A 27,776-nucleotide genomic window follows, 5' to 3' on the forward strand; every position below is an offset into this window, starting at 1 on the left:
TCAGCACTCATGTGAACTTAGAAAGCCCCGAGGCAGCACCACGGTGACCAAGAAACTTCTAGCATTCCCTTGGGAGGAACCCCGAACTGTGACGTCACAGAGGGCAAGGCCGACCCGCCTGAGCGCGCACACACCCTCCGCCCACGGAAACGCGCGGAGACACAGCCACGCGGCAAAGCCGGAGACTGAGCGCGCGCGGGCCGGGCCGCTTTCTGCAATTTCAAAGGCTTTTTCCAAGTCGACAGGAAAGGGACACCCCACCGCCGGACCGGAAGTGGGCAAACCCCGCGAGTAAGTGTACAGGCCGGTGAACGCGCGAGGAGCGCGCACCGTCGGACGAAGCGCGAGCCCAAGCGAAGACGCCCCGTTTTCCTCGCCGGCCTAGCCGCGGCCACGCTGCTTGCGACAGCGCTGGGGGGGCGCCCCCACCCTGCCGTGCCCAGTGACCTGCCGCCTTTGGGGGTCCTGGCCTGGGAACGTCCTTCCAGATGAACAGCGCGGAGAGCCTGTGGGCCCCGGTCCCGTCCACGGAAACTGTCCTCGACACGCATACCAGGCTCATCGCGACGCCCACGGGGGTGACTGACTCTGCAGCTTTTGTGCTTCCAGAGACGACCAGGGCGTGCGGACGAGCCGCTGCGAAGGGAAGGGGCCACGCGGGGAGACCTCCCAGCCCCGTCCCACCAAACGTGAGAGGCTTGGGCTGCGAGGGGGAGCTGCGACCCCGAGCTTTGTGCGACGTCTGGGGGGCGCGGGGGGATGGGCCTCCCGGGAACTAGGGACCTTGGGGGGCAGGCGGCGGTCCCTGTTTGCTCCGAGTAGGGCTACCTGAGAGTAAAAACGGAAAAACCTCCCAGATTAGCCCCGTGGGTCTTTGTCCTTGATGCTGTCACGCCAGGAACCAAAAGATCCCAACTGGTGACAGAAGGTAAATGTTTCTGAGACGCTTCAGCCCATCCGAGGGCTCCCCCGGCAGTTTCAGAGGGCGGGGCCTGGAGGGGCCTGGGCGGGGCCTGGAGGGGCCTGGGCGGGGCCTGGGTCCTCAGAGGCCGGCATGCAGCCGGGACAGGTAGGTGGCGACTGATCCAAAGCATCAGAAAAGTGCCCAGGATGGGAAGTAAAGCCCAAAACAAAGTGATCTCCACGCACATGTTAGTCTGATGCACGTGTGCGCCTGGGAAGGCAAATTTCTGAATGAAGTTCAAAAGCCAAGGCCGAGTTTCCTTTTTTTTTTTTTTTGAGGATATCCAATAACAGTGAGCAGGCATTTTCACTTTAAACTGTTGGATATAATGTGGGTCCAGCTCTGAGTTCAGGTATACATAATCTTACATGGGAGAGGAAGCTTTAACACAGAAGTTAAAATGTTTAATTCACATATAAAATATTTATTGACTGTTTTTTATGAACACTGTAAATTCTAGAATCCTATGGACTCTCCATTTCCTGTTAATTCTCAAAATGTTATTATGTAAGAAACGGACTCCCTTCCTGCTCTCACTGGTCATAATGCAGTTTAAATGATGATTTTGGGGGTTTAATTTCTCCGTGAAGTTATGTCTGCTCAGAGGACAGCGTGGGCCTTAGGAGCTTAACATAGTAGGGGTGCAGGATAGATTATTTTATTTCCAAATGTGACTGTGTTGTGGGTATAAGTTAATACTCATTAATGAAATGCGGAGATATGCTCCCCACTCCTTGGACCCATCCCCTTTGTCTTCCTTTCAAAAAGCCCCCGGCAGCAGCTCCTCCCGCCCCTCTCCTTCGGCCTTCCTAACATGCTCGCACCAGACAGGCGTCAGCAGGAAAATGGCCATTTTGACCCGAATTCGCTGCCTCCTGCGGGACTAAGACCCTAAGCAGAAAGACACGGTCGCATTTTTATATCCAGCAGCACGAGGGCAGTGACGGGAAAAATCTGCCTCGAAGGGAAAGGGCTTAAAATCTGAAACAGACATACCGGTGTCCAAACCTGAGCCGCAGCTTTATCATCGGGAAGGAAATGTGGGGCCAGCAGGCAGGCGATGCCCACCGCGCGGCCGCCCACCCCCCGCTGGTCCTGGGCAGGGTGTGTGCTGGTGTAATCTAAGGGGCACCGCGGCGGGGCGGGGGCGGGGGTCCCCAGGCACACTCGGGGAAAGCTGGGGCTGTACGGAAGAGCCTCCGTTTTAAATGGGGCTTGTCATTAATGCTTTATTAATTGCCCCAGGCTACGTGAAGCCAAAGCCGGGCGCGCCATCACCATATGACACATTAAGGTCAAATCCAATTCCCGCTGTGTTTTATGGAACGGGCCAAATATTGAGTTAGCAGCAGGAGGGTCAATTTATGGGCTTTTCTTTCCCTCTCCTGACAATTCGATCTAAATTCGATGGCCATTTTTTTGAAACAATGAAAGCGCCTAACGGAGCGATACGACAGAATCTGTGTTGCTGGAGATCATTTCCTTTAGAGCCCTCCAGGGTTAGAGGTAACACATACCGTTAAACACGGTGTAACCAAGCTGGGGTATACAACGCCTTATGCACCCACGTGAATTTAAAAAATTGAAATGTGAAGGTATTTGGAAAGCAAGTTGATATCAACCGATAAAAGAGCCCACCTTGACATCAGAAGTGTCTCTCTGGCTCGTTCTCCAGGACCTGGCCACGGAGGAGAAGGTCCGACCGGGGTGGTCAAACTTGCCGTCATTTGCATTGAGGAAGAAGGTTGTGAACGGCTCCTGGGCGGGAAGGAAGAGAGGACACGGTGACCCTTCTGAACGGAGTGGGCTGAGGCCCTCGTGGACCAAGACTTTCTCTGCAGCCCTCCCGAGGCGGAGAGCGTGCGCTTCCCAGAGGGAGGGGTGGCCTAGGAGGTGCTGGGCGGCCTTTGGGGCTGTCACCTGTCACTCTGTAGCCTGGGCGGGGCATGCGCTCCTTGGGCCTCGGTCCTGACTCTGAAATGAGGGCTGCAGCGCTGTGTGCCTGCAGGGTAAGGGGGTCTGTCCTGCTGTCCCTAGGCAGCGCAGGTTTTACTTCTCAGAGCTGAGCCAGAGTCCCGCGGCGCCCTGATCCTTTGTGCTGTGCTCCGACCCCCCACGGGGTGCCCCAACCCTGCGCATGGCGCCCCGACCCTCCATGGGGCGCTCCGACCCTGCACATGGCGCCCCGATCCTCCATGGGGCGCCCCAACCCTGCGCGTGGTGCTCCGACCCTCCATGGGGCGCTCCGACCCTGCGCATGGCGCCCCGATCCTCCATGGGGCGCCCCAACCCTGCGCGTGGTGCTCCGACCCTCCATGGGGCGCTCCGACCCTGCGCGTGGTGCTCCGACCCTCCACGGGGCGCTCCGACCCTCCACGGGGCGCTCCGACCCTGCGCGTGGTGCTCTGACCCTCCATGGGGCGCTCCGACCCTCCATGGGGCGCTCCGACCCTGCACATGGCGCCCCGATCCTCCATGGGGCGCCCCAACCCTGCGCGTGGTGCTCCGACCCTCCATGGGGCGCTCCGACCCTGCGCATGGCGCCCCGATCCTCCATGGGGCGCCCCAACCCTGCGCGTGGTGCTCCGACCCTCCATGGGGCGCTCCGACCCTGCGCGTGGTGCTCCGACCCTCCACGGGGCGCTCCGACCCTCCACGGGGCGCTCCGACCCTGCGCGTGGTGCTCTGACCCTCCATGGGGCGCTCCGACCCTCCATGGGGTGCCCCGACCCTGCCCGCGGCGCTGGGGAGCTCAGCAGGGAGCGTCCACCTTGGGTTTCCCTCCCACGCCCCCGGAAGCCCACCGCCGTTGTGAGGGAAAAATTATGAGATCCCTTTCACTTAATTAATTTGCTTTGTGCAGTTTTAACTCACTGTTAAGCATAAGGTAGCGAAGGCGTATAGCCTACCACGAAATTAGGCTGAAGTGGGGAAAGACACACTCCAGGAGCAGTGACTGAAATCAAATGCGAAGCGGCAGACCTCCGTGGGTATCCTGGTGGGGCATCCCCCTCTCTTAGGCCGGTCACTGAACCGAGTAGCAGCGGGAGCCCCGCTCCTTCCCCTACGGGAGTTTGGAACGACAGTGCCCGGCATAATATGGGGACGAAACAAGACCAGATGATACCGCGAAAGCCTGAAGTGTCGCGCCCGACACAGGGTTTCTGAATGACAACCAGCTTCGTGCACTTTGTCACGTGGTCACTGCTGCGCTCAGCCCCAGAGGGCCCCACGAGACTCTTCGTGCCGCAGGGCTCGCCCATGTCCGAGTCCCTGGCACCCAGTTCCAAGTCAGTTTCATAACCGTTTGCTGAACCCCCTCAACGGACAAGACGCTGGTGGAAGGTGGGCAGTGTGGCTGCAGAGGAGTAGGACACCTTCTTTCTCGCCAGTTCTTAACCACCTTAGTTGGACTAAAAAGTCGTATGTTCAGAACCGACTTCATTATCCTGGGATGCCGACTTTATTTTATTCTCTCTTTTCATCGTAGACAGAGATTTGTCTACAGGGACCAGACTAACCTCAGTGATTTCTAAACAGAGGTGGACGGAGACTCATTCACGCCCGCAGAGCCTTACTTCTCACCGGCCACGAGAGGCCGAGCGCTACCCGAACCTAAAGGACCCTTCCTGGTTCTAGCCCTTCACAAAGACCTGCCAGGAGCAGCACAGATGGGCTCAGGGAAGAGGAACCACAACGCGAGGAACTATTTTTTATTTCTAGCCATGAAGTTCATGAATCTGGTGGCATCCAAAGCAGAGAATTCTAAAGAATTCCACGTTCCTTTGTTTTCGGTAGCTTTTAAAAAGATCTGATTAACCGCTGCTTTGGGGAGCCATGCTCCATTACCGACCTCCGATTCCCGTTATTCCGGAAGGCCAGCAGCAGCCGCTGTGCTGGCTGCGTACCAGGAGAAATTGGTAACCTCTTTGTCTGTAAGTGGGCCTTGCTTTTTCACGCTCCGATCACCACGGGCCTGCCCGTCCCAAGTGCTTCCCTGTTACCTCTGGGACACAGTGTGAGACCTTACTTGTCCACTCGGCTCATGCGTGACTAACACAGAGGGCCAAATGCTACACTAAGTTAAGGAACTTTTTTTCTTCTTCACGTAACACGTGCTGATTGAACCATTTTCTATGTGTACCTCACCATATCAGACACTTTGTTATTATACCAGAAAAGCTTTTGGCTTGGGAAATCACATGTACAAATGAATACAGTGTTCCCTCACTTATCGCGGGTATTATGGTCTAGACCCCCCCGCAAAGCAGGAACCTTACATTTATTCTGCACTCTTAAACCTACGTAACTTTAACAACATACACATACAGTACTGCAAAATCCCATGATATAGCAAATAACCCGCGATAAATAATTAAATATAATATTTAAAAAATCCTGCGATGCAGTGAGGCCGCGATAAGTGAACCGCGATGTAGAGAGGGACTGCTGTGTATTAAACAGACACTTCTGAAATTAAAATACTGGCTGCTGTTGGGCTTTAAGAACTTGAGGTCAGGTCCTGTCATATAAATGGCTGGTGGCGGACTTCCTTCTCCTCCTGTATCTGCCCCAAGGTCACATCCTATCTTCCAAACCTCTTCCAGTGTCTTGCAATGGTATTGCCTGTCCTACTGAGTCGTACTGTAGCCTGTGGTTCCACGCCAGGACACGAACAATTCCCATGGGTGCAGGCTAACCCTTTCCTTCCTGAGCAGACTTACGCTGTTCCTGCTACCTTCTCTAGCCAGCTGGTTTCTTCTCCTGTCTTACACGACTTCTGCTCAGTCATCACGTAAGAATCTTTCCTTCAGTTCCTCCCCTTGTACTTGTCTTCTTTGCCTTCTGTTTATTCCATTTGAAACAAAACCCGCCCACAGGTTCTGGGTAGTACTTGGGATATAACTATTGGGATATAACTTATACAATGTAACTATTGCATAAGAAAAGATGTCGATTTTGAATTGGTATAACAACGTCCACACTAAACGGACAGGAGCTAAGAGTTCCCGGGCACGTTCTGCGCTGGGCACTGTATTGGCTCAGGCAACCCAGTCCTCACTATTGTCCTTAACAGCAGGTGCAGCTCTTCCTGTTTCACACCCGACCAAGTCCAAGACCACACTCTGGGTAACGCAGGAACCATGAGTTCCACTGTACTTGGTTCAACTTGGAAGTTTTGTTTGCTCCAATTGCTTCTGTAAGAACCCAGACGTATCTTAGAACCTCTAAGTCTCTACTGACTAATCTACGCACCTGCTACACCCCTCTCCTGGTTAGGAACCGTCCCCCTCCCCTGAGTAATTATACATCGTCCGTATGCATCCGTGTTCACATAAACACACCACCAGCCACGTGTGACCACCGAGGGCTTGCAGGAGAGCTGGTTAGAACTGAACACGCTGTGAATACAAAATAAACTCCAATCTCAAACAACCAAAAAAGTGGATTTTTTTTTGGTTACCTATTGAAATTACAACATTCTGGGTACATCTGGCTAACAGATATATTTATTAAAATGAGTTTCACCTGCCCAGTGTTCCTGCCACGCCCTTGCACGAGTCCAGATTTGTACTCCATTAGGCTAAAGTATGATTTAGCTGATCAGGAAAAGCAGCGCATACACTGAAATCGAGCTGCTGAAAATAAGCATGTGTATGGACCTGCACTGAAGTCTTACAAATCTGCTATCAGGCTAATTCGATTACAAAAACCGACTGAATATCACTTCACCTAAAGATTTCAAAACACGATCTCATGTATCTGAGAGAATTCTTGTTTAGTTCTCAGAACACTCCCCCTGATGATGTCCTTTTTCGGGAATGGCTCACGGCCTTGTTTTTCATCGCCCGGAACCTGAGCGAGGTGTCCTGCTCGCCCATGGCACCGGCTTGGCACAGCAGTGACCGTCCTGGACGGCACATGAGCTGACGTGACAAAGCCCCCGAAGCGGAGCCTCTCTGGCTCAAACGCGCCCCGAAATCCCCCTTCTTTAGCGGCTCTCGGGGTCCCGCGCGCACTGACCCAACGAAGTCAAACAGGCCGCGCTTCTGAAAAAGCGTATCTCGTGGGCGTGGTTTTTCTCGGGTTCCAGAGTGAACCCTGAACAGCAAACAAGACTTCAGCTTTCCTGACACCTTTTCTCTGGGCGTTTGTCAAACCCTGGAGGCCAGAAGCCTGGAGCGAAAGAGGGCCGAGGGTGAGGCAGCGGGACGGGGCGAGGGAAACCAGGAGGGGCCGCCGTTGCAGGAGCCACGAGGGAGCTGGTCTCGGGGGTCTCAGTGAGCGATGGTGGCGCCCATGGCTGCAGGCCCCTCAGTGGGGGACGGGAGCTCCGGCCCCCGCTTCTGACCTCCGTGAGAGCTGGGCCAAGGGGGGTGAGTGCGGCTCCCCCATCAGCCGGGCCCCAGAGGGTGAGGAGGCCACAGACAAGCCCCCACAGCGCAGAGCGGCCCGCCCTGCAGTTAGCGCATGGACGTGACCTAGCGCGGAGGGAGAAGTGGGGGTGACCACGGGGCGGGGGCGGGAAGGAGACGCGAGTGAGCGCAGAGACGTGACTATGTTTCTATATTAGTAGACTGAGAAAGGGATGAAAAGAAATCTTCAAAACGTGGACAACCTTTTTAAAATAGGCTGCTCACGCAGGAAGGCCGAGACAGCCAGGGGACAGTCGGCCCGTGACAATCCGGGGGAGAGGGCGCGGTGGCGACCAGAGACGCAGTCCGCGCCCGGAGCCCCGCTCCCTCTGCAACTGCTGCAGGTTTAAGACGATCGTAACAATCGATCTTCCTGACCCCACTGTGCACACGAGACACCTCATTCCAAAAAACAAGGATTCGGATGTGAAAGCCCGCGTTTCATCGGTCTCTAATCTGTTTCCGATAACTAACAGGTCGGTCTGATTTTCCCTTAATTTACGTCTGCAGGGCTCTGAGGACCCGGGCGGGCCGCGACGCCGCGACGACACTCACAATGCGGACGAGCCAGGCCAAGGTGGCGGTGGCCGTGGAGTAGTGCGTGCTGTAGTGCGAGGGCGGGCTCTGGTCGTCCTCCCACGCCTCGTAGCGGTCCGCGTAGAACACGGCCCTCTTGGGGTTCAGGGCGCCGATGGGCTAGAAAACGAGAGGAGGAGGCGTTGTTTAATGCGGTTTTATCAGACGCTCTACTTAATAACTTCTCACCCTGACACCACTTACTGCCGATTCACTGCGACCACAGAACAAAAATAGACGACTCCCTATTTTGACCAACTTTAATTTTGATATTAAAGACACATCATTCCGCTTGCTAGAAATCGCTCCCGCAGGTTACTGATGCCCACAGGGTCATAGCTTTTACCGCGGGCTTCACTGAAGTGGGTTAGCAGAGGTGACCCAGTGCAGACCGTTGGAACAAAGCCAGTGTTTCCCACGTTACTTTGCTGCCTACGTGGGCACCACACCGAACATTCAGCCTGACCGCAGGAAATCCAAGGACAAAGTGGAGCGGCGGGCCCTGTGAGAGGAAACCCTGTCCTAGCCTGTCACCCAGCGTGAGAGAGACGTCACCCACATGGAACCTTGTAAGGATTGCTGGAATGTTAGTCCCATCCTGCTACTTGCGGAAGGAGCCTCGACCCTTTTTATTAAGTTAAACTGCAAACCTAAGGCTGACGGAAATCACTCAGACAACCCACATTCCCCGGGAAGCGTTTTGCCAAGGCCACGGAGACCTTGGCTATCAGTACCACCGCAGACCCGTGACCACATTAACCCCGACGCCGGAGCACACGGCACAGTTCTCAGGATCCCATATATATTGTTCTTTCAGCAAAGCACGTGCTAATTAGATCATTTGTCTCAAATTTCTTAACACGCCTGATCAGTAAGAATTTCGAGCCTGTAGTCCTCATGATTTCCAACAGCAAATTGCCTTAGCTTAAGTTTTTGTCTGACTTTGGTTTAATGGGATACGGAGTCCATGCTTACAACAGCTAAGAGCTACAGTATTTTATTTTAGGTTGCATACTCTAAAAATACAGAGAAAACAAAAGATGAATACCAAGTGTAATGTCTAACGCCTTTATTTCAAATTTTAATATTACTAGATAAGTATGAAGTTCCCCCCAAGGCTTCATTTTAACAAGAGAAGTGGTAGAAAATTAGTGTTTCCATGGAACAAACAATGTCACACAGGAGAGAAAGATTCACTTATAAATTGCTTGTAGGCTTTTCTTCTGGTCCGTGGGGAATAATCCAAACACTAGTGTTGTCAGCAGTTAAAAACAGTCTCTTAGAATTTCCATAATAAATTCTTATTTGCAAGGGTTTTTGTTCTGAATTTAAAAATTATCTGTAATTTATGTCCATTTTTCTTTAAGTTAATTATCACTTAACAAAGACTAAACAATTTAATAACTTACTTATTAAAAACTTTGGTTTAAATACATTTTTTAATGTTCTAAGGATCAAATTTCAATGTGTTAAATCTCACTGGTATCCCTTAAATCTTTTTACTCAGATGTAAAAAAAACAAAAAAAAAACAATGTAATTTCATTAAATGTCACATAAAATATTAATGTTGAAGAGAAATAAATAATTACTTTTTTGGTAATGAGGTGATTACTACAGCGGAATAAATGTGAGTTCTGTTCTAATTTAGTCACAGAAACAGTAAGTTTTTCATTTAAAATGGCCTCTATGTTTCATACGTGCCTCGTTGCGCAGGTACCTGCCGCCCTAACTCACTATGATAAGCACACGCTTCCAAGGCATTTCCCACGGCTGTCACGCTCTCCTGCCCCGAACACGCCAGTGGGCCTTCCGTAGGTACCACGGGTCTGCACAGCCCGTGCGGACGGGCCTCAGCTGATACTGTTTGTCCTGCCAGACCTCACAGGACATTCTCGAAAAAGGAACACGGTCCTCCCCCTAATCCTCCCCCGCTTTCGCCTCAACTACTGGAAAGGGATAAAGTAAATATTTATGCTTTTTATTTTACTCGAGTTTCATCAAAGTCTCTCATTGTTGTGTTTCACACAATAATACTTTGCAGGGAGCAGCTGCACACTGTTGAAGTCTGTGTGTGCCTTCGTTAGCAACTCAACATTTTTTTTTATTGATTTCAGAGAGAGGAAGGGGGAGAGAGAGAGGGGGGCAGGGGGGTGGGAAGGAGGGAGGGAGGGAGGGAGATCCGTCCGTGGTCCCGCTGACGCACGTAGTCATTCGCTGATTCCTGTACGTGCCCTGCCCGGGGATGGAACCCGCCACCTTGGGGTGTGGGGACGGCGCTCCAACCAACTGGGCGACCTGACTAAGTTCTTAAAGCAAAACGCAAACAGTTTGGTTTGTACTTATGATTTTGCTGTTAATAATCAAGAAGCAGTAAATCATTCCAAGGAAAAATGCTGCTAAGTGTCTGTGGGAAAGGAGAGTTTCCCTGCAGGCGACAGTTTTTCTTGCCTGCCTGTTTTCCACCTGCCTGCTTACCGTCCATAAATCCTCACCTGCGTGGACATTTGGTAGCCTTTTAAAATTTGAGCAAATAACACAATGCCAGTACTATTGGAATTTAGAAAACGAGTAAGGTAAGAATTCTTGTAAAAAAGTAAGGCTGCCCTTAATGAAGTTTATCAACTTATTTTGCAATCCTCTTCAGTTTTTATCATAATTACCAGTTTTCTTTTATCCTCAGACAGGAGACATTTGCACACGGCCACCTCTGTGCTTTCTAGGTGGTTCGGTAGGAAAAGGTTTAATTGAGAGTTTAGATCTCACTGTTAGGCTTATCATTATTATTCTGTCCGTGTGAGTTTATACGCTACAAGTGGACACTGTAACAGATAACAGAAAATAATGCCAATAAAAGTGAAAAAATTAAAAATAAGCTGCTATAAAGTCTACATAGCTTATAAAAGCATTCTTTTCAATACAAAATTAGGAGAATGTCATATATGTAACATTATTGTACCTGCATGAAAGACTTAAAATAATTGAATAAATGACGTTGAGGATTTTATTACTCAATTTCTCCTTTTTGAATATTAAAGAGAGGAATCTGTCTCAGCCTTAAGTATCGCACAAAAACTTCGTGAAAAAATGTGATGTTATTATATGGAACAAAAATCCTGACAGATGCTCAGGGAGGCTGGCATTATTAAAGGCTCTGAGAAAAGTTATTAGTAGAATTGTTTAATTTTGTTCAGTGTTCTATCAATCTTAGAGCCTCATCTCTTTTTCATAACCGTTAACATGCAATAGAGCAAGTGTCCTTGGAACGGAGTTGGGAAACTCCTGGTTCTAACCCTCGTGGTGCACCTGTCTGGGCGCCAGGTTTCATTTGATCTCATTTTCTGTTTCCTCTCCCTTTCTGCACTTGAATCTGTCAACATACTTCCGTGTTATAAAACCTCACACGTTTTATCCAGTTGTTTTTATGGGACAGGCACCTAAATTAAATAATACACACGATGAGCAACAGCAATGTTTAAACTGAATTATTATTGGGTAGATGGAACTTTCCGGGGTACGAAAAGGACTTCTAGAGAACACGGAAGTCTGGGTGCAATAAACCCAAAGCAAACATAGATGGGTCTGAGGCATGGTCAGTGCCATTAACATAGGTTACAATTTTTAAGAATAAAAAAAGGTGTGCAAGGAGACATCAGAGATCCAATTAAAGTACTACTAATAATTCCTGCATGAATAAGAACAGGAACCTAGCAGGTGCAAATTCCCAGTGTGTGGAGGAAAAACAGTAACTGCTCATCCAGCGTCGTGGGCGCCTGTTCTGTTCAGCACACGTGACTCCCCCTCCCGCCCCGCAGTGGGCCCACCCGGTTCACACAGGTGGGCGCACTGCATCACCTGACCCCCCTGCTGGGCACGTGACCAGCCTGTTCTGGTCACATGGCTACCAAGACATGTGCAGAGACGGGCACGTGATTCGAGTTATCCCGGGGAAGCTGGGCTGGAACTCCCTGGGAAAGGCGCGGCCCCTCTCTCCAGTGGGGCCGTAGGGCGTCCCTGATGTTACCCAGGGAGGGAGGCCCGTGTGCGCGTGATGCCAGTGGGGGAAGCACCTGAGTCGCAGCGTCCGGGGACCCATGTCCCCTGAACCACCTGCCTCGGAACGTCTCGGTTACACAGACCAACACAGACTGTATTTTACACTAGATCCAGTTTTCAGGGGATTTTCGGTTACTTGTAACCTGAAGTCAGAAGGACACTGGCGGTTCTTTGCTCACGAGGCTGTCGATAATTATTAGGTTTCACAGCGCTCAGCGTCGGTCTTCTAACGTTTTATAGCGTCGCAGTCTGCTACTAATACACTCAGTAGTTTTGCCCATTCTTCATGTTCTGCTCTTAAAACTCCAGCATTACATAGATTACATGGTAAATAAAATCCATTTCCTTTTAGATACAGCCGCCTTAAGCTGAAAATAAGCTAAAATAGCGGTAGCAGCCTGCACCACGTTGCCGAGTGGGGCGCGCCCCCGCCCCCGGGTGACAGTGGGAACTCCCTCCCGCGCGGCCCAGACACCCAGCAGCACCCAGGGCGGACGCTGAAGAATGTTCCCCCGTCAGTGCATCCGTTTCCACGGCCACGTTTCAAAGCCTCTGGGCGTCATCACCTCTGTTTAAGTAGCATAATAATTTGGGGAGACGGTTATGCTTATCATCACCTGTCAGTCAACAACTCCCGTGGTAACAAACTATATTTTTCCACGCGATGCCTGCGCGCGCGTCGGTGTCGGCAGCCCTGGGCTGTGACGGGCCGTGTCACTGCTCACAGAGCGTGGGGTGGGGGAGCGGGGCGCGCTGCTCTCAGTTTGGGGAGCAGAGGCCGGGCCTCCCGAGGAAGCCCGTGTGCGCCGGGGCCGGAGTGAGGTTTGCGTGACGGCTGTTCGTACCTGAAGCACTGTTTTAAGAGGCTTTAGCACAAGGCCGCCGCGCTGTATAAATATTGAGAAGATAAATCAATTCACTCGCTGTCTGTCATGTCAAGCAGCAGCAACAAAATCGTAGCCGCTGACCTGCACGCATAATAAATAAAACTTGAACCTGTGAAGTCTAATCCAATGAGGGCATCCACGAGATCTCACTGATAAAGGGCTCTCGCGCTCCTGGGCAAAGGGTAGGACTATTATAAATAATAGTAAAATATCTCGATCTAATGTGCATCTCAGGTTTTAATAAATACTTAACTTCAGCATTTCGATGTTTAGGATTTTGATAATTTGACAATTTAAAGAGATAAAAACATGTTTTACACAAAACAATTTTATATTTATTAAAAGTGTTGCTTTTTATTTTATTAGAGCAAAATTAAATCAAATCTACTCTTACTGGATTTTTTAAGTGACGCCGAGGACAGGGGACCCTCAGCTGACAAAGACGGAGCCTGGCTTCGCGGCCACCTGTGTGTCCGGTGTGATGCTGGGTGTCCTACCTACCTTTAGTGCATTTCGTTCTTCCAACAGCCCTGCTCCATAAACCACGGGTGTCCTTTTAAAGAAGAGGGACGAGGTCAAAGGGCTCGGGAAGCCGGTCAGAGCCACGTCGGAACGAAGCCTGCATCGGCCCGCGTTCCAGTCACTGCCTCCCCCGTTTCCCCAACTCTCACTTCTAACGTGATACAAAGAAGGCTGGAAAGGTTCGAGGGTTCCAGAATTAACCTTCCCAGCAGCCAGGATGGGGACGCGGAAGGGTTCTGCTACAGGCCCGGCGGGAGTGAGGGAGCTGCCTTGGGCCCGATCACGTCCCGTCCCAGCCATCAGAGCCCAGCACGAGCAGGTCTGGTGCACAGGGAGTCTTTTTATTTATTCTGTTCCTCATAGTGAAGGAAACATCAGGTTATTTTTCCAATGTGCCTTTGGTACATATTCATTGCTGCTTAAACGTGAAATGGGCAACCACTGCTCTGTCAATATTGCCAGAATGGTTTTTGGGAAGTAGGCAAGGCAGGTATTTGCAAGTTGAATTATGGACCTAGATTAGATATGGGAAGAAATATAACAAGGAGTACCTAGCTGTTTAAAACCCTTACGCACCCCTCTTACATGAAGCCATCCAGGCTTACTCAAGAGACAGCTCCCTCCTCAACAGACAGTGATCCCAGTTTGCTGAGACTCAAGCAATCTGTAGGAGAAGTTACGAAAATGAACATAAAGCTATGAACATAAAATTAGAAGCAACGTAGAAGCAGCAGCCCCTGAAAGTTGAGGCTTTGACACGGCACAGAAGTTCATGAAACCAGTGTTATGTTGGGTATAAAGAAGGAAAAGAATTTCCGATTTCTTCTTAGGATTGTTCATTTCATAGGATCTTAATTTTTTCTATGCAGTAAAGAATATAACATCATTTGTTGTTTGCAGAAACAAATCCTAGAGTTAAGGACTGCTAGGGATTATTACTTAGATCCCCATCTTTGTGTAGGAACAGCTTCTTTTGTTGTTAGAGATCTTTAGAATGTGCCTGGTTAGTGACATCATCCAAATGTTCCAATTCTTCCGTGATCTTTTAAAAAGTAACAAACTCTATTAAAATGTTCATTTGTAGCACTAATTATAACAACAAGAACTGCACGTGCTTCTTAGAGGCCATATCTTCACTGCAAACATATTGCATTTTGAGTAATTCTTCCTTCCAATTACATTATTATACTTCAAATGTCATTTTCTCATTAGGCATATAATATGATGTATTTTCATACATTAAACCCTTGTTTATTAATGAGTTTTCCACAGGACAGTCTTGGGTTTCTAGCCCATTTGTAAGAAGTTCCTATTAAGAAATTCAATGAGGCATGGGGACAATGTGAGTAATTTATTAACATATAATAAATTACTAACATTTTCCTATTGTGTTGGTCTGACAGAACACAAAGAACAGGTCGCTAAAGCATGGAACGCTGCAGAATGGGGAGAAATGCTGTCTACAGAAGAGCTTGTGGGGTCACATGCTCACCACATGGAGACTCCATACCTGTCCCCGCTGCCCCGTGTATTTAGGCTCGGTCTGCTCACCGCTTCTACCTGCTTAACACTACAGACAATCAGGGGAGCTCACGCCAGTCCCAGAGGGAAGTCGTGCCGGAAGGAAAACAGTGAAACACGAGCTTTAAAGACCTGAGAACAGGTTATATGTTCTAGTTACTATAGAAACAGTGACTTCCTGATTGACTTTATCTCACGTGACCCACACAGACTAAAAACCTGCGTTTTGCCACGGATCTCCTGTAGTGCACGTCGATCACAGTGAAGGCCACGGTGCCTCTGGCTAGGACAGGGTTCGAGAACGTTTGAGTCCAGCATCTCAGAGCAGCTGATGCACTAAGATGATCTTCACGCCGGCGACCGTGTTAACTGTCTGCCCGGCTCTGCGCTGAGTCCCGTGCGCCCACGAGCCGTCTCACCCTCGCGGCAGCCCTAGTGCCTTGTCCCCGTTACACAGGCGGAGGGCGGAACTGGGGTGCACACAGACGGCCCCGCTGGCGCCCCATCCCGCGCCTGCATGCCGTCCCTGCCATCGAACCTAGCGCCTTCCTAGCTAGCTTTGCGGAGAACGGCTTTGTTCTGGTAACCTGGAACTAGGTCACTGGGCTTGTTCCTGGAGAAAAGGCCCTGTAATCACCACGTGTCTGTCCACCCGAGTCTGACCAGTTATCCGCACACGGTAACTGGGGGAAGATTTTTGTTCAGTTCAGTTACCTTGGAAAAATCACTGCATTTGCAGCCATACTGGAAGTCAGTTGCTAGCATTGCTTTTTACCACCTCGTGACCCCAGTAAGAGGCTGGCCAGCTGATGTCTTAGGACAGTTTAGGACCATAACATCATAACTAAATTAACAACGAGCTAGCAACTAAGATTTGATCAAAAGAGTTACCATAAGATGAAAGAACTCGTGGGTGGGTAACAGGCAAGAACACGTAACCATTAGCAGGCAGGCTTCAAAACTAAGAAATAGTCCGTGCGTGGCAGTAACAACAGCTCATGCTCACGAGGTGCCTCTACGTGCCGAGCACAGCGTTACTGCCTTTGAACGCGCACATCACTCGATCCCCACGGCTATCTGGGGGGACAGCATTATTGTTGTCCTGATACCACGGGGAGCTGGGGCTAAGAGGCAGGGTCCCGGGAAGCGGGGTACAGAGAAGCTGGGCGGAGCGGAAACCACCTGCGGGGGCAAGTGTCGTAGGCCGTGCCGGTCGCCCTGGTGCGTGGGGTCGGGCTGCCTCGTCCACGGGCGCCTCCCCCTCCTCCCACCCAAAGCAAACGCCCACATGTGCCTGGTAACCTGGCAGCCGCGGCGACTGAGCAGAGAAAGCCCGTGTCAGCGTGGGGAGGCTCACTGGGGCCGAAGCACCAACACCAGGGCTGGTGCTCGGATCGGCCTCGTAGAGAAGCTTCTGGGCTTCGTGCCCAGCTCCTCTCTGTATTTCTGAGAGGCCAGTATTCCGCGTAAGCATCCTCTGGACGAAGGAGGCCAGCTGCCCCCCAGTTCGCTTTTCGTTCTCACCCCCACGGTGTGTGGTTCTCCTCCCCAGGGGGAGGCCAGAGCTTAGCACCGTCTCGACCACCTGCTGTGCCTGACTTCTTCACACAGTGAAGCCCCCCTGCAGAGTGTGCGTGTGCTTGTGCGTGTGTATGTGTGTATGTGCGTGCGTGTGTGTGTGCGCACGTGCGCGTGTGTGTGACGGCCAAGACAACATGTCTTATCACCGCAGAAACACATCACAGGAATTATTTGCTGGTATATTTTGAACTGACTTCAGGCTCCTTACCTGGGTGTTTAGGACCCAGGACACCTGACCAGCCTCGCCCTACACCTGCTCTTTCTTAAAGGCCCACCTCGTTTCGCCAGGACAAGTACCAGTTACCTCCTTGTAGCTCGATTCCTAGGCTGAGAATTGGTGCGAGTTAGGTGCGGACCACAAAGGAAGACAACCAGCTTTGCTTTCTGACAAGCATCCATTGAGTAGATACACTTGGGTAGAAATGTTTTTAGAATACAGCCCTTGTGAAGAAAACTGACTTCCGTATGCTGGGAAGTTACCTTTGATAGATCCCTGAAGTTTCCTGGGAGAGTCAAGTCCAATTCCTCTGATTCGTAGTTTGTTAAGACCCAGGGAAACACGGGGTATTGGTTCAGATCATTATACGTCCGTCCTAGAAAAGAAAAAGAGAAGTGATACTCTGTATACACCCACTGATTGTGAGATTATTCCTGTTCTTGTCATAGGTAAGACGTCTACTGAGTTTCAGGGAAAAGTCGCTCTTCTGCTCATTGAACTACGTCTTTGTTTAGTCAGAAGCGCTCGTAACAATGCGTTCCAAGTGCATCCACTCCATAAAAATTAACAGGTGACTACAATGACTTTTCTGCAACAGAAGCTGTGTAGAGGCTGTTGTTTATCATCACCAAGTTCTCTCTGTCCTGGGTGGCACGCCCTCTCTCAGCAGCCCCTCTGGCCAGGGGCCGGGCACCCATCGGCAGGAGCTGAGCTGGGGGGGTGGGTGCCTCCTGGCTCCATCTCTCTGCTGCCGACCACGATGCAGATGGCATCGCCGCCTCGGAAGCAGAGCCTTCTCGGCTGGGGACCCCGGGAGTGGTGCAGGAGGCCACCTGTGGGCCCGTGCCCTGCAGGCTCCGTGAGGGTCTTCTGCTATATGAGTGCGTGTCTGGGAAGGGCGCTGCCAGTATAGAGAACACTCGACTGAGCTTGTATCAAGAATCGATGCAGAGGTACAGATCCGGCGCCGAAGACACGCAGGCACGCAGGCCATGGAGAGAAGGCAGAGCGCTGCTCCCGCTGCCTCTCCGGGAGGGAGCTGAGCGGGGCTCCCACCACGTCGCCCGGCAGGCAAGCTCCCGCTCACCCCTGCCCACGTGCCTGCCTCTCCACGGGCCCGCACACTCGCGAACGTAGGGGCTGGGGTCCCGCCCTGCACCCCCGTGTGTGTGTTTAGATTTCTGTGTACTGGCACACCCTCTTTACCCAGCAAACGTCTGTTGAAGGAATAAATACACGTGTGATAAAAACGAGGCAAATTTGAAAAGATGCACAAGCATGAGCCAAGGACAGAAGGGAAATGACAGGACGGTCTCTGGGGGGAGGGGACGGCGCGCAGGCAGAGATGCGGAGGTGACAGGGGATGGCACCGTGAACACTCATGTTCACAGAGGCAGCGTCTGCAGACACCCCGCTCGGCCAGCGGCGTCCTGCCCTGCGCTGCCGTCTGCTGTGAAGAACCACACCGATAAGGACACTACACAGGAATCTGGAAATCTGTGACAGTCGTGTGTTCATGGAGAATGTGCTGCTAAAACAGTGTCACTGGAAAATACAGAACGTAAAACACGCAGAGTTTAAACTGATCACCGACGACAGCTCGTGTGTACGGCGCCCTAGGACACCTGACTGGTCTCAGCGCCTTTCATACGTGTCTGCGCACAGAGAGCCCACACTGGCCACGCAGAGCAGTTTCGGGGTTCGCACTGGGCCCTCGGCATATGTAGTGCCCCGCCACTTTCTGGACCATCGCTCTACTTAATAATCTGTAGATTTCATGAAAAATAGGTCTCCTGGTATGTAAGTATATTTTCATAGAATAATGGTGGTACTATTTATATAACATGTATTACTTATAATATATTACATATATTACTTAGATAAATAATCTAATAACTGAAAGTTAGGTGCCATAATTATTTTTAAGTTTTCTGATGGAGGTTTTTAACATATACTAAGGGGAAAACTGTCAAAATAGATAAGAAGCCAAATTACACGGACTCCATGTGTAAATGTATCATATAAATACAAAGAGCATAAAAATGGAGACCATATTTGAAGACAGTGGCCTTTTAACAGAAATGATTTGCTAATAAGGGAGAGGATATATGGTATTTTTGGAAAAAATACAAAGCTCTCCCAGACTTACCGTATTTGCAAGTTCTGTTCAAAATAAATGCTAAGGAGAGTTTAGCAACTTTGACATCACTAAGGCTTATAGCACCTTTTAAATTCTAATACACACAATAAGCTTTACAAATAAATGTACTTAGTCACATTAAATAAGTTTCCCCATCAAAGCCTTGCGACACACTCTATCGGAAAAGCACAGATGAAAAGAACGACTCCACGGTACTTCGGGGTCACGCACTTCCGAGTTTCAGCCACAACTTAGTCTTATTGCTTTAATTATTTTACTGAACACCTTTGTGAAATTAAAAAAAAAAAAATTACTGTTCACTAAGTTAACCAAAAAAGTGGAGTATTTCCACAGTAATACCTGTCAGGTTCTGGCACTTCTGGGAACTCATTTATCCATTGGTGCCTTTTAATTTTTTTTTTTAGAATAATTGAAATGTAATAAATAACCTTGCATTGTGATTGGTAAGGTTCTTTCCTTTTCCAGCAGTAGTAAGTGTAATTTTTTTTTTTTTTTACGAACTATGCTCATAAGGATTTATCTTGCATGATGAATATTAAATATCGCAAGCCCGTGACACTAATCTCCAACAATAAAAGTGAAGTGCAGTAAATGAGATCTCAGAAACACTGGATATGTTTCTTCACTAAAAAAAAAAAAAAGAAAAAAAAACTTTTTAATTAAACCATCCAATTTAATGTTTTCATATGGCACTTCAGTTGTGAAGGTAAAGCGATCTAGAGACAGCTGACAAAGAAATTAGAACTGCAGTTCCTCGGTGAAAATGTTAATGACAGCAAAATATTGTTTAATTAGACGACTGAGCGCCTGGATTAACGCCCTTTAGGAGCGGGGTTCCTCCGCTTGTCTGCGTCCCCGCGCTTTACAGACGCCTTGTCATCGCTAGGTCATTAGGACGGAATTTTTAATGATTTTTCTAGAAGCCAGCAGCTCAAGTTACATCTAATTAGACGACAATAACAAGCCCAGCACATGCAGTAGCTAAATATATACATAATTAACCAGGGAGGACTCGCACATCACGGAGGAAAGGAGGGGAAAATGCTAACCAGGAGGAGGAGGCAGGCGGCGGGCGGTGCTGCGTTCGTGAGCGACCGCACGGAAAACAGCCCGAAACCCCGAAGAGAACCAGCAGCCTCGCACCCAACGGGATCACGTGCACGAAGCTACTTCAGCAATCCGTCCGCTATTTTTTTTTTAATGCAAGGATGTCAGACTTTCACATCTTGTTCATAGGGTTAACTAAGAAGGGAAAAGGCGAGGCTTCGGGGGTCCCTTCCGAGCACAGGGAACGGGAGCCCGGCCGACCCCACGAATGCGAGGGCGGAGCGGCGCTGGGAGTCAGACTCGGAGCATCACTGACATTCATTGACGCAAATGTTCTTGGAAACTTAAGAACAACCCATGTATTTCAAAAGAGTGAAATCCATCACACCACAGTCCTAAGTGAGGCATTTATGAAGTTCTGACAGTCACGCCCTCAGGGAGTATTTGGCGGGGCAAGGAGAATCGGAACCGTGTGCGCGCGGGCCCCCAGGGACCCCCACACGCGGAAAAAGGAGAGGGGCCAAACCACCCCTGTATTTCCTTTGACGCTCCTGGCCAGGCTTGCCCGTGATGCCACTTTTTAATTATACTTCTGCATATTCCCAATGTTCTATAATGAGTATTTTTTTAAACTTATAAATAGAACAAAGGAAAGACCATGGAAACATTTACGGGCTTTTAGGTATCTTTTAAAGATTATGGTTTCTGACTATTTGACAAATATCTTCTACTACGTAAAGTATCTTTACAAAATTTACAAACATAAAGTAAAATGTGTGTTTACAGGAAGTGGTATCACATGACGGTCTAAAATATCTAATAATGCATTAATACTCAGAAACTGGTGCCATGTACTTTATAGGATGATTTTTAAAAGCATCCTGGAAGCAGAAAGCAAAATTGGCCAAGTACGGCAGACCTCCACAGTGGGGAGCAAGGAATGCGCCATAAAACGTACTTTGTGTTTCATAGTAAAACAACAGTTTAGAGAAAGAAGGGACATCTGGGAGTATAAAACAGTAAATAAAATCTTTTACCATATCATGTAAATTTAAGTCATGCTGATCTACATCTTAAAAAATGTGAAGCCAGGAAACATCTCAATCAGATTCTCATTCTGTAACTCGTCTCTTTGATCCAGGAAATTTAATGACTCCCTCGTCCATCAATTTCAGTGAATTCAGATCACAAAACCACGCAAACACTTACAAAGCCTAAGAGTAAGTGGTTCAATTTCCTGGGTATTTACTGAGCAAAGCTTTTTTCCTTTAGTGACCTAACCATCTCATTGGAAAGGTGAGGTAGAGACGTGAAATGCTACGGACGCGTGACCGTAAGTGCCCAAATGTGCGTTAGAGGCGGTGGCGGAGGGCGTGGCTGTGGCGGAGGGCGTGGCTGCGGTGGAAGGTGTGGCTGTGACGGAGGGCGTGGCTTAGGAAGGTGTGGCTGTGGCGGAGGGCGTGGCTGTGTCAGGGGGCGTGGCTGAGGTGGAAGGTGTGGCTGTGGCTGAGGGCGTGGCTGTGGCAGAAGGCGTGGCTGTGGCGGAGGGCGTGGCTGTGGCAGAAGGCGTGGCTGTGGCGGAGGGCGTGGCTGTGGCTGAGGGCGTGGCTGTGGGGGAAGGCGTGGCTGTGGCGGGGGGCGTGGCTGTGGCCGAGACCAGCATGATTATATATGGCCTCTCTGAGGAACACAGACGTAGTGCAGAGTTGCTCTAAAAGTGGACCCTGGACCAGGGGCATCAGCATCAGGTTCCTGAGTGCCGCCCCCAAACCTCCTGAATCGGGACTCCGAGGCCACCGATCGGTGTGTCAGCAAGTGCTCCCGGTGACTGCAGGCCAGGGGACCCCGCCACCTATGCCCCCGGAGCGCAGCGCGGCGACCTCCGCTCCGCTTGACATCAGCCCTCTCTCTGCCAGACCTGCCACCGCTGCTCTAATTCAGCTCTTCGCCGTCCGCTTTCTTCCCGGAGGGCCCTCCGCTCACGTTCCAGGGCTTCCCGGCCAGACTTCAGGGCCCAACTTAAGGGGCGCCTCGGGGCCGCTCTCCCGACGTCTCGGTTGTGAGTAACGGCTCCCAGCCTGGGTCCCAGATGCCCCGTGTATCCTTCCCGCACAGCAACGGTCACTTTGTCCAGAACCGCCGGGCCACACGTACACCAGCGCCGCTACCTCTCAGGGGCAGGAACCCCCTTTCCTTTCCTTCCCCTGTGGTATCTGTGCCCCGAAGCGCATGCCTTCGGTGACGCTTAGTAACAGGAGGAACAGACGGACCTCACACCCATCGCGGGTCCCTCCCTGCTCCCCCAGCAGCCGCCCCTACCTGGGGGCCGTCTCCGTTCTCCTTCCCGCCGCACGCAGTTACGTGTCATCGTCCCGAAAATCCATGCAGCCTTCCCATCAACCCCCAAACTGCACTGCGCCCTAGACGCCCAAGACCAGGCTCCTCACCCCCGAGCTCTCCCCGGCAGCCCCGATACACTCTCCCCTTCTCCTCCTTCCCGGCGCAGAGACAGGGCCCTCCCATGCACCGCACTCACCACGCAGACTCAGGCGGCGGAATTTGTTAAGCTCCGCCTTTGCTCGCCCCAAACACGTTTTTAACACCCCCCCCTTCTGCTCAGCCCCTGCAGCACCCACCCAGCCCCGCTGCTGTCTTAGAGCAGCGCTTACTCAGGAGCGCGTCACCGCCCCGCCAGCTCTAAGTGACCGTCCCTACTGTGTCTCACTTCTTTCGTCCCGCTGTCGACGGTGGACAGGCTTTAACGTTCAGTTGTAATTATTGTAAATAAAACACCCAATATGTTCTTTTAAGATAATTCAGTGGCCCATACATTCTTTATGTCATCGAATAAAACAGACCCAATGATTCAAACCAGAGCTGGAAGACATTTAAATCTCCCTCGTCATTTGCATGCTCTGGCTCACGAACCCAAAGGCTGTCCAGACCAGAAAGAGGTCTGTCCTGCCCGGGGACAGCTGGAGAAGGGACTTCAGGCTGTCCCCCTTTAGACCACAATCCTTCTGGAGCTAGACGGAGAGGCTCCCAGGAATGAACAGTGTGAAGTGGCTGGTGGTTGTAGGTGGGCCTGCGCTGCATGGTGGGGAAGGGGTCTGGTGCCTGTAAACGGAGGGGGGAGGATGGGACCCAGAAGGGCCCTCTAAATAGTGAAGCAGACACCATCCGTCCAGAGAGACAGAGAGATCCCCACCTCAGAAGCGCAGAACTGCTCCACAGGACTGCGAGCTCGACGGGCAGCTGAGCTGGGCAGGAGCTGTTACCCCGTTTTCCAGTTTACACCTAACTGCTCCCAACCGCTCGTGCAGCAAGGGCAAAGCCACATGCCCACTGGTGACGCATCGCGGACAAGGATCCTGAGAGAGCTTTCGAGGGTAACAAAACCTTAACCGGAACATGGACCAATACCGCAGGGGAACGCAAAAATGGTACCATCCTGAAAACCAGGTACAGATCCACGTGGCTGAAAATGATGTACTATACAGACAGGAAAGAAGATTTCATAGTCTGAAGCCCTTCTTTTATGTAAAAATATGTGAACCCCCCAAAATAAAAGTTTAATTATAATATGGATTCTGGGTAGTAAGTTATATACAAAAATAAGCGATGAATGAACTTTTATCTACATAGGAGTGGTTAAAATATTGATTCATCTTTTCTTTTAAAAATAAAATATGTCTTATAGGGATTTAAAAATGTAAACATATTTCTAGGGTAATTCATTACATGATGCCTCCATTCCAAGTCACTAAACAATGGGCAATTTATTGCTATAATCAAAAAACCCCCAAACAATGTGAAAAATCAAGAACACATTAAGGAAAACAGTACAAAGCAAGACGAGGGAAGTCCAAACGTATCAGTTACCCCAGCAGATGCAAACCTTAGACTCGCCAACTGAAAGACTCAAAGTCCATCAAGACAGAGGAAGGGTCTTAGCCCCACCTGTGCCCCGGGACACAGGTGGGGCCCGGCTGCAAGGAACCCTCTTCCCTTTGGGCGGAAGCGCTGCTCTTCCCAGCACATCATGCTGTTCACCTAAATATGCCAGTGAAATTGAGCTCTTTGTGTGTCGGATACGCAGGTTCCTTCCATCCCTATGTGCTAATTAGTGTAACACTTTCCTTTTCTCTTTGACCTAGTAAGTAGGTTTAAGATACACACATCACCTGAACCGATACATAATACGAGCATACATGAACTATGTCGTGAAGGTATCAGAAGATACGTGTATACAATGGAGATGTATACAAAACTATATAATAAAATTTAGCATATTTAATAAAACAGCCCTTTGGTTCTGCCTCTAGTATCTCCTGAGTAAATGCACTAACATTAGAGTATTAAATGACTAAAACGCAAACCCATTTCCAACAGCTTTTTGTCCCTTTATGGTGACAAAGTACTTCTGCCTCTCTAATATATATCTATCGCTCATATTTCCTATATACCTGGGGTACCTGCATTCACACACATATGACAGATTCACAAAGACTAGCATTGCACAGCAACCCCGTTAAGCACTGAATCAGCGAACATGGCCCTAAATTCACGATTCTGCACATGCGTTCTTAACAGAACCACGCTGGTGGGGAAGCATAGGTGCTTATGCAGTCATGCAAACTCATCTGGTTGCAGAAAATTTTTATAGCCCCTGACTCACAAAAGTGAGCTGTGATTCAGCGTGAGTAAGGTCTGCTGGAGCTTCACTCAGGAAGAAAGAACGAGGGGCTTAAATCTCTCACGACATGTTTTACTGTTGACAGCCACTCAGCAGAGAAAGAGCGCGCTACCTTCTTTGAATTCGTAAGCGTGGCGCTGCTGAGGTGGCTGGTGGTGACCCATCACTTAGACATGTGATCAGATTTTACATTTTTATCTGAAGACTGTAAGGAAGCAAATGCTGTAACCCAATCATGCCCTACCGCAGGTGACGTGTGTACGAGGCAGCAGCTGCTGTCACTCGCCCGTCTCGTGCGGTCGCGGACAAGGACGAAGCAGGGAAATTACATTTTCCCATTATTATTCCCAGTCACTCTCTGGCAATGGTTTGTTGACTCTAATAAACCTTCGGACAGAGCTGTCAGCCGAGAAAACGGCAGAAGGAGCGCACGCAAAAGCCGCTTCAGCAGCAACTGCACCTAACACCCCGGCGCCGGCTGTACGGCCTCCGACGGCGTCGCACGGGAGGGAGGGCGTCCACACTCAGTCGCGTGCTGCGTTTGAACTCCAAAAAGGAAAAAGCATTCCGTGACGTCACACGAGCCACGCTGCTGATGACTATAAACGTATTCTGAGATCAGAGTGCGATGCCTTACCTGCGATAGTATTGAGGAACATCAGGTACTCAAAGTTCGAGATCTCCCTCCTCTGCCAGCGCTGCGTCATGTTGGAAGACTTATAGAGCTGTCGCGGGGTGGCCAGCGATATCCTCCTGGCAACGAAGCAAAGCGGGACACATCATTGTCTCTTCTGACTCACGACTCTTCAAAAATTCAGTACGGACTACTATATTTAAAACCATTTAAAGTAAACAACGCAGGACTTAAAATAATTTAAAGTAACTATGGTTTATCCTTCTCTGCTAAATTATGACATATATCTTTATTGTAGGTATTAGCGATATTGAAAACTCCGCTACAGAGAAGACGTGTGCTTCCTCAGGATGGACCAGTACGAAAGGGCCTCGCCGAACAACCGGGAGGCAAACAGGCATTTTACATGCGAGCAAGGCCCCAAAATGTGCGCGTAGACTCCAAAGCCGTCAAGGTCTCTCTTAAACAACACAGCGAACCTACTGCAGGCCAGGAAGCGAGGCAGCAGCCTGGACTCAGCTAAGCAGCACTGACTTAAACGTCACCTAAAGACGGCTGGCTCCCCACGCAGACAGTGGCCACACACACGGCCCGCCCCAGACCAGGCACATCCCTCGTGTGACGGAGGCGTGGACAGCGGGGCGGGGCTCGGTCAGGAGCAGAGACACGGGAGCGGCCTGGGGCGGTCATCAGGGTGCCGCCCCAGCCCCACGAACTCTCTCTCCACGTCCAGTGTCTTCATCTCAGACGGAACGAGCGCCGGCTACGTTTGTAAAAGCGGAGGCTGACGAGGTTCTGAAACGCGCACCACCTGAGATGGAGGGGCCCGCTGGTTTTCAGTCCAGGCCGCCCTGAGTGTCGCGGGCACCTGCTCTTGGGGCCCCAGCTCCAGAAACTCCCAACCGTTCTCTTTATTAAGTAGTTATGTCTAAATAGCTTGATACATAGTTAAGTTTCGAAAACGTAGTAGCTGTTTGAAAATATATGTAATACGCATGGAGAGAAAAATAACACTTTTATTTCATTTTTTTAATCACCACAATTACTTGCTAAAGGGATGTGTCTACCTGTTGGGCACCGCTTTTCTTAAGTACAGTTTAACGACTATGCTGTTACAGTTGCCCCGCTTTTTCCCCTTTGCCCCCCTCTGCCAGGTCCCCCACCCCCTCCAGCAACGCCCCCCTCAGTGCATGTCCCCGGGTCGTGCATATAAGCTCTCTGGCTTCTCCCTGACCCCTGAAACCCACCTGGAGGCCGCCATCTGCACTTCCTGCCCGACATTAGCTGTCACGCAGGACGCGGACACACGTGTTACCACAGCAACGGCCGACACCTAGATCCACGAAGCTGGGATGTCAGGAACACAGCGCGGCCCAGCGCTGAGCTCAGGGCCAGCGGAGCCGAGAGTCGGTGCTGCCGGCAGGGGCTGCAGTGTTCCCGGAGACGCCCTGTGGCGCCCTGTGAGTGCGCTGGGACGGCCCGGTGCCCGCAGGGCTCGGGGCAGGAGCTGTGGCCGCCAGGCTCTGGCATTCACGTGTCACTGTCAAGTATTTCTGTTCCCACGGAACCTTGACAGACATTGCCTTGTGCGCGGTAGGAGCTAAATACTGTCTACGTCAGTGAAGGCGGAGGGGGCCGGGAAGGCGGCTGGGGTGGGACTCGTTTTCTCAAGTTCAAATCCGAATTAGCACTTTTAGGAATAATGATGTGTAGCTCCACGTTTAAAAAACCAACTTGATAAAGGGTGGCGGTCTGGCCACTGACCGTTGCACATGTTTGAGATAACAGGCCCCACGGACCCCAAACGAGGCCCAAGCCTAACGCCGCCCTTAACGGCAAAGGCGCCCGGTTTGCCTCGTCCTTTCCCGCACCCTGAAATTCAGAGCCGTTTTCCATTCGGGCACAGGACGGTTCTCACAGGGCCTCCTAAATAAAGGACCTCCACGTCTGATCCACACGGCACCGCCATTCAAAGTTCTCCCAGGCCCGCTTCCGCCCGCACGACTACTCCGTGTTAGGACCTGTCACCGAGCCATGGCAGCACACCGACATGCTTTCTGAATTATTAAATAACCAGGAGACTACGTGGGCCCGCCTTTCCCTGGCTACTATTATAACCATACGCCCGGTCCGGTTTTTACTGTTACTGTTACCATCCCGTTCCTGCCAACCCGACTCAAATTCTTACCTGCGGCCCCTCCAGTCTGCTCTCAGCTACGTATGTAATAAGGTTTCGAATTCCTTTGTTGACATTTTGAACCTAGACAATGTCAGAAGAAAACTACTGGTCTGGAAATAGTTCTAACCACGCAAACCAAAGCCCAAACCAGCCCTAATAGGGGGAAGTGACGGGAGTCATGGGAGAAAGTTATCTGCCATTCTTAGAAGTACACAATAATGAAGAAAAATGTGGGCGTAGGAAATGAATTCAGAGAAGCAGGGAGAGGCTCGGTCTGCCTTGTTTATTGCTCTGTCTTTGCCCCGCTCGGCTCCTGGGAGC

The 27,776-nt window shown here is 50.5% G+C and overlaps 1 protein-coding gene across 2 annotated transcripts in view; it reads right to left on the bottom strand.

Annotated features, from left to right (window-relative positions):
* NBEA (neurobeachin) overlaps nucleotides 1–27,776 on the bottom strand; it is a 377,725-nt gene that overhangs the window by 34,554 nt on the left and 315,395 nt on the right. For both annotated transcript variants that reach the window (XM_090258648.1, XM_090258647.1), the window contains exons 43-46: nucleotides 25,280–25,395; nucleotides 17,002–17,114; nucleotides 7,936–8,076; nucleotides 2,603–2,722 (exon numbers count right to left, since the gene is read on the bottom strand). In XM_090258648.1, coding sequence (XP_090114774.1) covers nucleotides 2,603–2,722; nucleotides 7,936–8,076; nucleotides 17,002–17,114; nucleotides 25,280–25,395 — 490 coding nt within the window. The remainder of the gene's footprint in view (nucleotides 1–2,602; nucleotides 2,723–7,935; nucleotides 8,077–17,001; nucleotides 17,115–25,279; nucleotides 25,396–27,776) is intronic.

The sequence above is a fragment of the Furipterus horrens genome, unplaced genomic scaffold (genome assembly GCF_987537825.1).
Source record: "Furipterus horrens unplaced genomic scaffold, mFurHor1.1.pri manual_scaffold_12, whole genome shotgun sequence".
Lineage (NCBI taxonomy): Eukaryota > Metazoa > Chordata > Mammalia > Chiroptera > Furipteridae > Furipterus > Furipterus horrens.